Here is a 16,411-nt window from a genome sequence, read left to right as displayed (position 1 = left end):
CCATCTGAGCCATGGAAGCTCAAATACTACTTATGGCTCTACCCAAATCTTGCTTGTGGCTCTAAAAGACTTTTAAACAAGATGTATATTCAAAGATTTTTGCCACATTTCTCTCATGCAAGACTCATGTTAAAAAAATTTCACCATGTTCTTCAGTATCAACTTATATGAAAGAAAACTGAATTAATACAACATAATCTTAAAATGATATATCAGTTTATAAGTTACAGGTATATTACTTCTAGGAAGATACTGAAATAAACATAAAGAAAAGAACAATGAATGAGAGGAGGAATCCTGAGACAAACAGATACTGTATCCAAGTCAGGAAGGGTTGAGAGGCATCAATGGTTACATAATAAGTAGAAGGAGGAGGGTTCAACAGATAATCAGCACCTATCATTACACACTTGTCAAAAGAAGGGTTCCAATTGTGTGTTCCAAAAGTATTTGTTAGCTAAATTTCTGAAGAGAATAGATAATTACAGGGCCAATCCTCACCTACTAGGAGAAGAAAAATCCCTAGATGGCCCTACTAATCACAATCAAATTATTTGAGAAATGTATGTTTTTAAAATGTCAACACACTAGGTCAACAAAATATAACAGGACAATGGTTCAGGTACTGCTGGCCAAGGGAAATTTAAAGACTGAATTATTTCTGGGATAAATACCAAGTTTCACAAGTTAAATCTGTATGGAAAAACAAATACTTTAAGGTCTCATAATATAACAGGCAAAACTCATGAAAAGTGAAGTTACTCAGTCATGTCCAACTCTTTGGGACCCCATGGACTCTACCGTCCATGGAATTTTCTAGGCCAGAATACTGGAGTGGGTAGCCTATCCCTTCTCCAGGGGATCTTCCTTACCCAGGACTCAAACCAGGGTCTCCTGCATTGCAGGCAGATTCTTTATCAACTGAGCTACCAGGGAAGCCCTATGTAACCATTAAAAAAAAAAAAAAAAAAGAGGACTCCTTCTAACGCTCCTATAAGCAGGCCCATTATCACAACCAATAACTGACTGCTGATACTCAGTTCCTACAACATTTTGCTTCATTAGGATCCAAAGTCATTGCTCCTTATCAGCAAACGTTCATTTGTTAATGCTGACCTATTTGAGACTTTACATCTTTCATCTTTAAACATGTCTTTTCACATAGATAGTTACTGTCAAACACTGATACCAAGCACACTATTTTAATTGAGAATATTCACCATTTGGAAAGCAAGTAGAGAATTCTATTAGGTTCTTTTCCTGCTAGTTGCCTTTTTAAAATACATTCAGTTCAGTCACTCAGTTGTGTCTGACTCTTTGTGACCCCATGAATCACAGCACGCCAGGCCTCTCTGTCCATCACCAACTCCTGGAGTTCACTCAAACTCATGTCCATCAAGTCGGTGATGTCATCCAGCCATCTCATCCTCTGTCATCCCCTTCTCCTCCTGCCCCCAATCCCTCCCAGCATCAGGGTCTTTTCCAATGAGTCAACTCTTTGCATGAGGTGGACAAGTATTGGAGTTTCAGCTTTAGCATCAGTCCTTCCAAAGAACACCCAGGACTGATCTCCTTTAGAATGGACTGGTTGGATCTCCTTGCAGTCCAAGGGACTCTCAAGAGTCTGCTCCAACACCACAGTTCAAAAGCATCAATTCTTCAGCACTCAGCTTTCTTTACAGTCCAACTCTCACATCCATACATGACCATTGGAAAAACCATAGTCTTAACTAGACGGACCTTTGTTGGCAAAGTAATGTCTCTGCTTTTGAAGATGCTGTCTAGGTTGGTCATACCTTTCCTTCCAAGGAGTAAGTGTCTTAATTTCATGGCTGCAATCACCATCTGCAGTGATTTTGGAGCCCCCCAAAATAAAGTCTGACACTGTTTCCACTGTTTCCCCATCTATTTCCCATGAAGTGATGGGACCAGATGCCATGATCTTCATTTTCTGAATGTTGAGCTTTAAGCCAACTTTTTCACTCTCCTCTTTCACTTTCATCAAGAGGCTTTTGAGTTCCTCTTCACTTTCTGCCATAATGATGGTGTCATCTGCATATCTGAGGTTATTGATTTCTCCCGGAAATCTTGATTCCAGCTTGTGCTTCCTCCAGCCCAGCGTTTTTCATGATGTACTCTGCATATAAGTTAAATAAGCAGGGTGACAATATACAGCCTTGACGTACTCCTTTTCCTATTTGGAACCAGTCTGTTGTTCCATGTCCAGTTCTAACTGTTGCTTCCTGACCTGCATATAGGTTTCTCAAGAGGCAGGTCAGGTGGTCTGGTATGCCCACCTCTTTCAGAATTTTCCAGTTTATTGTGATCCACACAGTCAAAGGCTTTGGCATAGTCAATAAAGCAGAAATAGAGGTCTTTCTGGAACTCTCTTGCTTTTTCGATGATCCAGCGGATGTTGGCAATTTGATCTCTGGTTCCTCTGCCTTTTCTAAAACCAGCTTGAACATCTGGAAGTTCACAGTTCACATATTGTTGAAGCCTGGCTTGGAGAATTTTGAGCATTACTTTACTAGCGTGTGAGATCACCTTCAATTGAAGACCAGGTGAAAGCTCTTCAGCTGTACAATTAAATAGGTTTTTAAATTTCAAAGTCTTCTTAAGTCAGAGAAGGAGAAATACTGTATGACATCCCTTATATGCGGAATCTAAGAAGAAATGATACAAATGAACTCACAAAACAGACTCAGAGAATGAACCTATGGTTGGAGGGGTTGGAGTAGGGAAGGACTAGGGGAAAGGGATAGTTAGGGAGTTTGGGATGGACATGTGCACACTGCTATATTTTAATGGATAACCAACAAGGACCTGTTTATAGCACATGGAACTTTACTCAACGTTATGTGGCAGCCTGGATAGGAAAGGACTTTGGGGGAGAACAGATACATGTATACATATGGCTGAATCCCTTTGATGTTCACCTGAAACTATCACAATACTGTTAATTGGCTATACCCCAATACAAAATAGAAAGCTTTAAAAAATGAAAATAGAATACATTTTAAGAACCTACCAAAAAAAAATTTGGAAATCTTTGTACTTGCAGAGAGGTCCAAAAAATGCTACTGCCTTAAAATCTATTAAATTTGTGGAGTAGAACTCTTTCTTGTGTTAACATTTGAAAGCACGAGCAGTATTTGATATTAAAATGCAAACCACATTAGTTGCCCTCAAAATGATGATATCACATATAAGATAAGCATATAGCTGATGTTTTACCTTGCAACTTTAGGTTGAACTCATTAAGAAGCTTAACTGTCTCAAAAGCTAATTTCCAAAGCCGTTCAGTACTTACAGTAGAGGAACACAGGCTCTTCTCAATTAACAAATTTCGATTTGGGCCCTAAGATTTAAAAAAAAATTCACAGTAAAACTTTACCACTGCTGAGTCATCAAATTGAAGTGTGATAGGGCAAGAAAGAACAATCCTCTTCTATTCCTGATAAAAGTTCACAGAACTGATAAAGGTTAAGTCCACAAGGGCAAATGAAGTTCACCACTGACGCTACTGGTTCAGTTATACGTGGTAGACTCAAATACTTTCTGCAAAGTACCTGCTAACGAATATTACCACAGGCAAGCTATAAACATCTTACATTTCACAACGCTTGTCAATTTGTACAACTAAGCTTTTTTCCTCTGTTTGATGCATGTTTTTGTCACTGTAAGTTGTAATATGTCTCAGCAGATTCCACTTCATGTTTACTGATTAGTTTTTCTAAAATTCTTTGAACTATTCCCTTTTTACTTGTAACATGCAGACTATTCATAGAGGCTAATTCTTTGACACTTTAAACTCATCTTTGACCCCTGGAATAAAAAAGAAAGCAACTTAATAGTATCAGTAATACCTTTTGGACTCATCAAGAGATAAGAAAAACCAAAGAATCTCTATCAATAGCACTAGACCAATTTTTAACTATCAATGTTGCTCCCCAAAATCGTCAACTCTTTGGTCAATTGTTCTCCCTAAGAAGTTAATAGTATTAAACAAGTTTATCTCCTCTGGACAATTTCTTCAGGTGTTTCAATTAAGCAGAATTTAATAAACCCACTGTCCATAAGCAGTTTTCCTTATTTGGCTAACAAACAAGCCATTCTAAACTTACTGTGACTTCAGCCTCATTTTTATTTTTTTATATTTTTGAAGAAATTATGCTGTGATTTAAAAAAATTGTTTCTAGTTTGCTTTTCTGTGTAAGTTGGAAATATTGAGTGCTTGGTCTAGTAATGTTGACAGAGACTGTATTCTTTATGTGTCATAAAATATTCATCTTTTAAATTTTATTCAATCATTTAAAAACATACATTCTTAACCGTGGACTGTACAGAAAACCAGTGGCAGGCTAAATTCCAAAAATGAGCCATAATTTGCCCATCCCTACTCTAGACAACAGGCTTCCCTGGTGGTTCAGTGGTAACCAGAAGCCACCTGCCAATGCAAGAGACATGGGTTCGATCCCTGGGTCAGGAAGATGCCCTGGAGAAGGAGATGGCAAACCAGTGTTAGTGAATCTGAGACTCTGGGTCATGGAGAATGCTATAAAAATTTCATGCTATAAAATCTAGACATTTTTAGAATCTAGAACTAGGATACAGAGACTCCAGTTTTACAATTCAGAACTCTACAAACGTGACTCAAAGGGGAGCTCCCCATCTATCCCTACTGGACAACAGAAACCCCCACCTTTTGAACATCCTGGAAGATCCTCCCCTCTTCTCCTCACCCCTCACCTGTATACCTTACTCACTCTTTCATGTTTGGGGGTTCCTCTTTGTGGCCATGGCCAAGTAGAGCCCTGACATAGAAATCGGGACCCTCAAATTTGACATTCCATTGTATACAGAAAACAAATCCTAAGTCACAAGCAAACTAGGTTATAACCTCCCGTGTGTAAGGTTACATTGTAGGCATGGTCACTAGTTAGCAAACTGAAATTTCTACTAATCCATGAAAAGATTAACCTAAGCAAGGTCTGTGAGTTCAAAATAGTGGTGTTATCAACGTTTGTTCATATTTTATTTTTAAACTTTACAATATTGTATTAGTTTTGCCAAATATCAAAATGAATCCACCACAGGTATACATGTGTTCCCCATCCTGAACCCTCCTCCCTCCCCATACCATCCCTCTGGGTCGTCCCAGTGCACCAGCCCCAAGCATCCAGTATCGTGCATCAAACCTGGACTGGCGACTCGTTTCATATATGATATTGTACGTATTTCAATGCCATTCTCCCAAATCATCCCACCCTCTCCATCTCCCACAGAGTCCAAAAGACTGTTCTATACATCAGTGTCTCTTTTGCTGTCTCGTATACAGGGTTATTGTTACGATCTTTCTAAATTCCATATTATGTGTTAGTATACTGTATTGGTGTTTTTCTTTCTGGCTTACTTCACTCTGTATAATAGGCTCCAGTTTCATCCACCTCATTAGAACTAATTCAAATGTATTCTTTTAAATGGCTGAGTAATACTCCATTGTGTATATGTACCATAGCTTTCTTATCCACTCATCTGCTGATGGACATCTAGGTTGCTTCCATGTCCTAGCTATTATAAAACAGTGCTGCGATGAACATTGGGGTACACGTGTCTCTTTCAATTCTGGTTTCCTCAGTGTATATTTCACCTTTCTGCGTTTTTTTGCTTTCTGTCCTTCCCCAGGGCTTCCCAAGTGGCTGAATGGGTAAAGAATCAGCCTGCAATGCAGGAGACAGAGGAAATGTGGGTTTGATCCCTGCGTCAGGAAAATTACCTGGAAGTGGGCATGGCAACCCACTCCAGTATTCTTCCCTGGAAAATCCCGTGGACAGAACAGCATTGTGGGCCACAGTCCATAGGGTCGCAGAGTCAGACATGACTGAAGCAACTGAGCACACACACACTCCTTCCCCATCTCACACCTTTTCTCTGACTTGAAATTAAGACTGTTGGGGAGGCTCTGGCCACTGGCTTTGTCTACCAACTAAACTTGCTTTACGTATGGGAAAGAGGACTGAAGGGTAAGTGACAAGGGTACTTCCCCTGAACCTCCACTCCCAACTCAAGATGTCAAGCCTGTATCTTGTTGAAAACCCAAAGCCAGGTGTTCCTTTTAATGGCCACCACTTTACAAAGGCAAACACATGTGCCTAAGCTAAAACACCTTTCCATTATGTGAGTGTTGGGACAGTAACTAAGGAGAGAGAGAACACAAAGGACATTAGTGGTCTAACAGGAACCACTTCTGGACTGAAGCCTCCTGAAGAGGGAGAAGAGAATAGGGCTCCTAATCATAATGACTACAGTCTAAAGAATACATCTGGTTTACAGAATGGGGAGAGATGCTTCTTTCTAAAAGGTTGTAACTTGATGTGAGAAGGAAGAGGGAGATAAGATCATCTCCTAACACACCCCATCAGCTTTCAAGAGCTGTAACGGAGAATGAATGCCAGGCGCTAAGCTCAAAACCCTGGAGACAGGAAAGGCCACCCACTCCAGTATTCTGACCTGGAGAATTCCATGGACTGTGTGTAGTCCATGGTGTTTCAGAGTCAGACACAACTGAGTGACTTTCACAAGCTCAAAACCAGATTAAGGAGTAGTAGGACTCATCGGAAAAGACCCTGATGCTGGCAAAGATTGAGGGCAGAAGGGGATGACAGAGGATGAGATGTTTGGATGGCATCATTGACTCAACAGACAGGAGTTTGAGCAATCTCTGGGAAATAGTGAACGACAGGGAAGCCTGGTGTGCTGCAGTCCATGGGGTCACAAAGAGCTGGACACGACTCAGCGACTGAACAAAGCCAATGACAAAATTTCTTAATCTTGTTACTGCCAAAGCAGGCAGTGCCCTCTAGTGGGGAAAAAAAAAATTAAACAGTCCTTACTAAGACTTGGATTGGCTTCTACAAAATATCCATACACAGACAGCTAAATGGCAACAATTATGACTAGCTGAAATTCTGAAAACAAGCACTGACATAACTGTATTTAGCAATAATAGTTTACACTGGGCACTTCCCTACAGTGAGGCACTGTGTTAAGGAACTGTTTTACAGGCATTCTCTCAATCCCTTCAACTGTGTTCTGAAGCAGCCCCATTAGCTCTGCTTTATAAATTCAATCTTACAGCTCTAACTTGCTCAAGGCACCCCAACTAAGAAGGGGCAGGAGGGAATAAGATATTTAAAGTTTAAACCCTCGTAAGAAATCTCAGAAACACACACACAATGAATGAGAACTACAGCAGAAAGTAGGAAAATGTTTGCTAAACTTTGGCCATTTTTAATAGAAAATTGATACCTCTTTAACCGGAGATGATGAAATAAATCTAAATAAAATTTTTCATATGTCCCTCAGGTCTAAAAAAAAATGAAGACTGAAATGATTTGAAGGAGTGCTGAGTGGTTCATTTGTCGGGGGCATTATCAAGGTCCTTCCAGGGCTCCTGTCATGAGGACTTCTGAATCCCACCCCAAGAGACTTCTTTGTGCTTCTATTGTCTTCTTATACTCGTATCCAAAATCCCACATAAATCATTCAGTAAATCAAATAGCATCTAGTACTCCAACCTGAGACAAATAAATAGTCCTCTAAACATTATTAAAAAAAAAAAAAAAAAAAACCTATATTCTAGGGACTTATTTTACAATAAAACATCATAGGAACATCAGTAAAACTAATTCTGAGCAAAAAAACTAAATAAGGCCTGCTTTATAGTTTTACTTCCTAAGAAAAATTACTAACATAATGCATTTATGCTGTGGTATCAGATTTTAAAGACTTAACTATCAGAAGGAAGAAAAACTGTTGGTTTTAGTATTTGGAAAACAGTTCAGTCTGACTGCAGCCATAAATCAATGTAGGGACTAACAAAAATTAATATTCACTCAAGGCTGCATCAAAAACATAGGTCCCTTTTGCCTAGGGAATAAAATCCAATTCTCAGCTGAGCACACCACCTGCCTCAGAAGGGTCCCCAAGCCACTCTCTGGTCCTCATTCAGAGAAATACTTACGTAGCTCTTTAAATTACTACTAGGCACTATCCTAGTTGTTGAGGAGTAAATAGTGAACTCCGGGAGTTGGTGATGGACAGGGAGGCCTGGCGTGCTGCAATTCATGGGGTCGCAAAGAGTCGGACACGACTGAGCGACTGAACTGAACTGAAATAGTGAATAATACAAAGTTCCCGCCCTCACGATTCAGTGAAGAAAAATTAGGTCTGAGTTTCCCTGGTGGCTCAGTTGATAAAGAATCCGCCTGCCAAAGCAGGACACACACGAGATGTGGGTTCAATCCCTGGATCAGGAAGATCCCCAGAAGGAAGTGGCAACCCATCCCAGTATTCTTGCCTGGGAAATCCCATGGACAGAGGAGCCTCGCAGGCTAGTCCATGGGGTTGCAAAGACATGACTTAAGTGACTTAAGTGACTTAAGTGACATGTCACTTAAGTGACACCACCACCACCAAAGAGTAAAGTAGAATAGCGGGGCAGGGAGGAGGGTAGGCTTGTCTGATAAAGTGGCATTTGAGCAGACACCTGAAGTAAGGGAGGGAATTAAGAGGCGTTTGTGTAAAGACTGACAAGATGGAGGACACTGCAAAGGCCTGGACACAGAGGCATATTTGTGGTTATTTGGTTAACAGCCAAACCAGCGTGGCTGAATCAGAGCAGAGTGGTAGCAAAGGTTTCGGCCTTGAGGAGTGACGGGAGGGGTGTTGGCACATCATCTAGGGCTTTTCAGGGTACGGTGGGAACTTCACAACTACTTTTCCAGCAGGTAGCCACTGGAAAGCTTAAGAGGTACATCATCAGACACATTTTTCAATAATAATTCTTCCTGTAATGTAGAGCATATAGCTCCACCATAAAGGAGGCAGAGCTCTGAAAAACTGCCTTCCAACTGAGCTGCTGAAGACTCTTGAGAGTCCCTGGGACAGCAAGGAGATCAAACCAGTCAATCCTAAAGGAAATCAACCCTGAATATTCACTGGGAAGACTGATGCTGAAGCTGAAGCTCCAATACTTTGGCACTTGCTGCGAAGACCCAACTCATTGGAAAAGACCCTGATGCTGGAAAAAGATTAAAGGCAGAAGGGGACAACAGCAAGGATGAAATGGCTGGATGGCATCACCGACTCAAACTCTGGGAGATGGCTAATGATAGGGAAGCCTTGAGTGCTGCAGTCCATGGGGTCGCAGAGTTGGACACAACTGTGCAACTTAACAATAATGTAGAGTAGAAGGGGGAACCACAAGGGTAGAATCAGCCTATGCCTTATTCCTGGCACCTCCCTTACCTAGGTGTACTAGCATTATTAGCAGCTAGTGTTTACTAAGATCACAGATGCCAGGCATTATCATTCAATCCTTGAAACAAAACTTCGAAGCAGCTGTTACAAATGAAAAGGAAATTTTAAATGAAGCCTCAGGCAGGATCAAGGAGCTTGTTCACAAGTTAATAAATGGTAGAATCATAAAACATATCTGCCTGATGTTAAAGCACAGGTTTCCTCCACTGTGACACACAGTATACCCAACTCAATAAAAATTTTCGTATCCGGCCTTTTTTAACAACTCAAGTCTTTGCACGTCTTGTTGCTGTTGCCTTTTAGTCGTTATGTCCGGCTCTTTTCCAACCCAATGGACTGTAGCCTGCCAGGTTCCTCTGTCCACAGGATTTCCCAGGCACGAATATTGGAGTGGGCTGCCATTTACAGGGGATCTCCTGACCCAGGGATTGAACTCACATCCCCTGCATTATCGGGCAGATTCTTTACCACTGAGCCACCAAGGAAGACCCTTTGAATGTCTTACTCTGTCTAAACATCCTTCAATCCAATTTCTTTGATGAAAAACTTGTTCATTTTGGAGATCAATTCAAGCATCCCCTCCTAAGTGAATTTGTTCCTGATCCTTCCGGCCACTTAGCTGCTCCATCGTCTGTGCCTTAATAGCTATTGCTCCAGCTTCATTTCTCTGAAACAATACTTACTTGGTGGTATATAACTGTATCCGTTTATATATTTCCATCGAGTTCCTCGTGATAAGTCATACCTTATTTGCCATCATCTCTCCTACCCCTACCCTCTCCTCTCCTCCTTCCCACCTCCACAAAGCCAAATGCATGCTGAAAAGTGAAAGTGAAGTCGCTCAGTCGTGCCCAACTCTATGTGACCCCATCAACTGAAGCCTACCACGCTCCTCCGTCCATGGGATTTTCCAGGCAAGGGTACTGGAGTGGGTTGCCATTTACTTCTCCAGAGGATATTCCCAACCCAGGGACTGAACCTGAGTCTCCCGCATTGTAGGCACTTTACCGTCTGAGCCACCAGGGAAGTCAAATGCATGCTAGCTGAATGGAATAATAAATCATCGAAGAATCATAGACTTTTCATGCACCTATTCTACACATCTTGGACATTCGATGCCATATTTTTTAAAAATTAACTGTCCAAAAAAAGATAGTAATTGGTGATGAACATATTAACAAGATGGGAGAATCTTTTCACAATGTGTATACATAACATACACTTTAAATATCTTTACAATTTGTCAATTATACCTCAACAAAGCTGAGGTATAAAAATTAGCTATGGGTGGCAATAAGAAAAAATAAAGTGGGTGGATATTAACTAGACTTACACATAAACGTTCAATCATGTCATACACCTGAAACTAATATATGCTAATCTTCTTATCAATGTGCAAAATAAATGCATACTCTAGCACTTTTTTAAGTAGGGCTCTGGATCACCTGTACAATTTAGACATTTAAACAATAAAAGGAAAGCCAGATGGCACTATTACAAGTGAGGCAATTATGAACATAAAATTGTGTCCTAAGTATTTGGAAATTAAAAACAGCCTGAAAGATGGAAGTAGCATTATTTTTGCTGGTTTCAGTATTTTAAGACCAAAATGTGTATATGAGATTGCCTTGAATGGCAAAATTAAATAAGGGTAATATGTGGAAGACAAAAACAAATCGTGGCTTAATTGAAGCAATATACTACAATGCAAAGCATTCCAGTTGCAAGAAATGCTCCATTTCCAGAAACACTCATATAAAACCTATGTGGCTATCACGATGAAAAATTGAATGCAATCTACTCCTCTGAAATTCTGATCTTCATTTGTATTCCAGAATGTTTATAATAGTCCCAGATTTCTAGTTCAGTTTTTTTTCTATAAAATTATCAAATTTATTAGATTTTGAAAATATTGACCCAAGATTTCTTATTGGGCCTGTTTCCTAAATGAGCTGACATTTTTGTTATTTTACCTTTATGCCAGGTTATTGGTTTGGACAGGCTATATTGCAAAACAGGGTATCAGAGGTGGACAGGTGAAGCAATTTTTGATTTCCCCTTGTGATGTTTTTTCCCACCAAAACCTTTCAAGTACCTGACAAGTTTCCGAGCCAGTCATCAATTCAGTCTCTCAGCTCCAAATTCACCCCAAAGGGGCTCACTCGCAGCTTTCCAGCAGCTCCAGCATCAGTTAACTCGAAGGATATGAAGAAACCCAGTGGTTCTCTGTCCCAGTCACAGTCCCAGAATGCATGGTTCTCCCTGGCACCACACAGACCTGGCCCAGGCCGGTGATCACCTTCTTTCAACTTTCCCAATACAAACCCCTTTTGCTCCTGGCATCCAGCCAGCACCGTCCAGCATACGGAAGGTTCCCTCACTCTCTCTCCAGGCCCACACTTGGTCACTAGCTGCAGCTTCCCTGAATCTTGGAGGGTGGCTTCCTTCTTGCCCAGTGACTGCAAACAGACTCCGGTCTGGGCAAGCCTGTAAACTCTGCCATTCAGTGGTCTGCCCCTTCAACAAGATCAGACTCCCATCTGAGATCCCTTGTCCTTGAGTACTTGCAAGCTTGTCCCTACTTGAGTCCTCTCTCTTAGCTCTGGGGTACCAGATAAGACTTATTTTGTCATAATTTAGAACTTTTCCCCCCACTCTGCGGAACCTGGGAGGCAGGCAGGCAGCCTGGTCCAGGGAAACATCGCTTCATCAGCTGCTGCAAACACTGAACTCCGGTGGGTCTGACCAGTTTAAAACTTTTGTATATTGAGTTGCTCCTGTTTAAAACCACTGTGTGGTTTGTTTCTAGAATGGACCCAGACTAACAGGTTCCCGTCTAGCCAGGCTCACAGAAGCAACACAGTGAAAACCAGCCACTGAAAGTTTCCCTAGACTTAGTCTGGGGAACGGATTTGTAACATAGGTCATGTACGTGATGAAATGCAGAATATAGAAAAACCCCAAAACCATAAAAGTGTTGAAGGCTCAAGACGTTAGAAAGCTTACAGCCAAGTCATCCAAAATACATAAATGTTAATCTTGCTTGATAAACTGCAATATCAAAAAAGAAAAGTCTTCCAAAATAGGTTTAATTTACCTCATTTTAAAAAGGATTTGTAGGACATCACATAAAGGATGTGGTTTCCATCATGAATTTACAATCTTATACAGGAAACCTGCCTTAAACTAATCGATTAACATGTCTCTGGTTATTACATCACTATGTAAGGGACACTATCAAGGAGACAAAACAAAATCAATCTTCTAATATTTTTTAAGACATTTTCTCCCCTAGGGATACAAATCTTGCTACAAGAGGTACATCCAATACTTAAAATAAGAAATCTAACAGTTAAACACATGATGGGGAAAGAAAAAGGAGAGCCAATCTACCAGAGTTTGGAAGGTTAAAGTGTTTGGGCAATAAAGGATAAGCTCTGTCAGAGCTTTAAAGAAATGGCACAGTTATTTCAAGTATGGAAACAATATGTACAAAGGTGAAAATGAAAACATACATATGAAGTTTGGCAGAATCTGAGTAAAGCAATTTAGCTACAGCAAACTTGCTGAAATAAATCAGTAAGATTACAGTAGTGGTATGTGTAACAGTGTTTTGCAAAGACTAGTCAGGATATCTTTGAACCAAAAATGAGGGGAAGAATGGATAAGGTTGAAACAGGTATTAGGAGGCAAGTGGACTAGTCTCAGTAAAGAGGCTGCGACACTGAATTGGTCAGGTCTGGTCTACAGGAAGGACAATGTAGAATAAACTGGGAAGATAAAAAACTAGTTGTTCAAAAAAGATCTTAGCCATAGATCAGTTTTGCTCCCTTTCATGCTACTTGCCTTTTAGCCATTTTAGTATTGGAAAAGTTGCTTTACAATGTTGTATAAGATTCTGCAGAACAGCAAAGTGAATCAATTGTACGTATCCCCTCTTCTTGGATTTCCTTCCCATTAGGTCACCACAGAGCACTGAGTAGTTTGTTTCCCTGTGCTGTACAGTAGGTTCTCATTAATTACCTATTTTATACATCGTAGTGTATTATATGGGTTTCCCTGGTAGCTCAGCTGGTAAGGAATCTGCCTGCAATGCAGAAGACTCTCATTCCATTCCTGGGTCAGAAGATCCCTTGAAGACGAGACAGACTACCCACTCCACTATTTCTGGGTTTCCCTGGTAGCTCTGAAGGTACTGAATCCACCTGCAGTACACAAGACCTGGGTTTGATCCCTGGGTTGGGAAGATCCCCTGGAGGAGGGCATGACAATCCATCCAATATTCTTGTCAGGAGAATCCCCATGGACAGAGAAGCCTGGCAGGCTACAGTCCATGGAGCCACAAAGAGTCAGACATGACTGAGCGACTGAGCAGAGCACAGCACAGCACAATGTATTACACAGGTCAATCCCAATCCCCCAGTTCAGCCCACCCCCTTGGCAAGTTTACTTCCGAGAGCACTTCTACCAAAGAGATTTTTAAACACTGTGAAAAGTGGGACAGAAAAAGAGGAAACATAAAATCAAAACTATGAGTGATTCCACATATTCAAAACATCGGGGGAAGAAAATCTTGCCATGACTTAACTTCGGGCAATATTTTGGTATAATTACATATGATTTAACATTATCCCAAATATTAAATATACAAAATACCCCCCAAAACCCACATTTATAAACTTCAACAAGAAATAACAAAACTAGAGAGAGAAACACATAACACAAATGAACCCAACACAGAGTTCCTCAATGTGGTCAGAAATCTCTATGAATCTGAACTAAATTATCCCAGAAAAAACTGAAGAGTTCCTACTGATAATAAGGAAAATGTAGTTAAGTTCAAGTCTTCACATATTCATCACAGTTTTATCCCTGGATCTCAGATAATTTTTGTACTTAGGTTTGTTCAATTTTTTCATACTCAACTAAAAACCTGAAATGTCATTAAAGTTTTATCACTTTTTCTATTCAGTATTTTTCAATACGCCTAAAAGAGAAAAAGGTTGATAAAGCCTTATGTTCACAATGCTATTTTTAAAATCTAATTGCCTTAAATTCCCAACTCAGTTGTCTCAATACTGTTGTCTTTTTTCCTTTGGAAATCTCAAAATAATAAATGCTAAAATATTTAATTAATTAAATTCCTTAAATAATTTATTGAACACTTATCATTTACATTTTTCTTATTGAATCACTGATATATTTTTTAAAGGTTACAATTAATCATGTAAAGTTTTCTCTTTTTTGCTAAAAACTTCCATATTTAATACAAAAAACACTTTGGGATAAGTATCACCAAGTTTCTTAAAATATTAGTTAAAATTCTAGAACAAGTTTATGTTATTTAGTATTGGAGCTATGTTTTTGCAAATGAAGCACTAACCAAATCAGTGTTACAGAGTCATTAAGCACAGTCCCTTTGCAGATTCCTTCTATGTACACTAAATATATCATGTCTGATCAACATGTAATACATAATTATCCGGTATGTGCTGTGCCTTTAGAATTCGTCAAATCCTGGATTTCCCTGAAACATGCTCAGCTCAGATCCATTCATTCATCCACTTAAAAAGCTCAATTCATCCAACTTAAAATCAACCCATCCACACTTAACAGCCAACCACATTGCAATCATCAAAGTAATGTCTTGTTTCATTGTATGCAAACTATTTGCTGTGAAGCAGAAGACCATAATCAGAAAATTGAATGTAGGTGGCAAAAACACATCCAGAGTAAACAAACTTACTAGCAAGTGACTCTCAAACTGGGCAAAAAGAACAGTAGTGACTCTGATTCACTAGGCAAGGGAAAAAAGACAAGATTCACTCTACAGTCTTTGACATGTAATTTCTGCAACAAAGGTCTTATGTGGTGTTTTAAATTGAGGTGGTGGGGGCGGGGGGCAGGAATTCTTTCACCCAATGTGCTTAGAAATTCTTATTTGACAGTAAAGGTACTAGCAAAAAATGCTCCAAAATTTGAGTAGTGTTAATTTGTATACATACAAACATACTCTTTAATTTCATCAGGCTTTTTAAATATACTTTGCCACGTATTATGACTTATTTCTTCATTTTGTTAGTAAACATGCTTCCTGCTTATCAGAAGTTCACTTGATAGAAGTTCCAAAATTAGAGAACTCTGTTTAGTTCTAGCTAGTGACAAATCTTCTACAGACTGCTTTAAATAAAGTTCAGCATTTACAAAATAGCTTTAATATAGTTACTGATTTTCCATAGTCATTTCAGTTACCAAATTTCATAAAGCAATCGGTCAAATATAGTTTTTAACTAGTTTGAGCTAACCTCAAAATTTAAATCTAAGAAATATCAAAATGTTAAATTCTTCCCCGCAAAATGTTTTAAAAACTGTGAAATACTGTCAAATATTCTCACATAAAATAAAAGCATTAATTAAATGAGGTTTTTCTGGAATTCACAATATAAAACAATATTCCTTTTAGCACTGCATCAATTAATGTTATTTGCAAATACAACATATTCTTAAATGTTTGCTTTATGAAACTTGAAAGTAACATACTTCCATATAGATAAGATACATCAACAATTTTGATATTCCTTAAGCTCCTTACATTGGATGCTACCTTTATAAGTCTATTTAACTTAAGAGATTTTGGATAGAAACCAAGAAAAGCTTCTAAATGATCCAGAATCAGATAAAATCATGAGGATGCTGAAGAAGGTGTAAGTCCATGTAAGCTTCAAGAACAGAAATCATCCATCTTTGACTATTCGACATATGATAGCCTGAAGACCAAAGTCAGACTAGGACTATGGGTCCTCCCAATTCACCTCTGGTGTTTTGGCACAAAATGAGGAGAGGCCACAAAAAAATATACGGACGTTTTCAAGTCTGATTTTTAAAAAATATGTAATACTTGAACCAATCACAGAATAACGTATGGCTTATAGTTAACTGTCAGTTTAAGCGATGTGAAAAAAATACATTTTGTTCTGTGGTGACTATTTATTGGTTAAACTTTTATTTTCCTCTTCATATTTTCGGTGACTGTTTCCCACTGGTATCATCAACCAGGTCTCTCAGGCGAGATAAATGGTGCAAAGCC

General features: G+C 39.4%; 1 protein-coding gene across 5 annotated transcripts in view; it reads right to left on the bottom strand.

Moving 5' to 3' along the window:
• C24H18orf54 (chromosome 24 C18orf54 homolog) overlaps positions 1 to 16,411 on the bottom strand; it is a 65,630-nt gene that overhangs the window by 27,035 nt on the left and 22,184 nt on the right. For 2 of the 5 annotated variants that reach the window (XM_070361597.1, XM_014479428.2), the window contains exon 9: positions 12,435 to 16,411. The exons of 2 other annotated variants lie outside the window; for them this stretch is intronic. In XM_070361597.1, the coding sequence (XP_070217698.1) occupies positions 16,339 to 16,411 (73 nt within the window). In that variant the 3' untranslated portion in view covers positions 12,435 to 16,338. Of the gene's footprint in view, positions 1 to 280; positions 2,667 to 3,313; positions 3,362 to 12,434 lie in introns of those variants that run through there. One more of the 5 variants, XM_070361598.1, reaches the window with a different exon arrangement.

Source organism: Bos mutus, chromosome 24 (genome assembly GCF_027580195.1).
Source record: "Bos mutus isolate GX-2022 chromosome 24, NWIPB_WYAK_1.1, whole genome shotgun sequence".
NCBI lineage: Eukaryota > Metazoa > Chordata > Mammalia > Artiodactyla > Bovidae > Bos > Bos mutus.
This window is presented reverse-complemented; position numbering and strand designations above follow the sequence as displayed.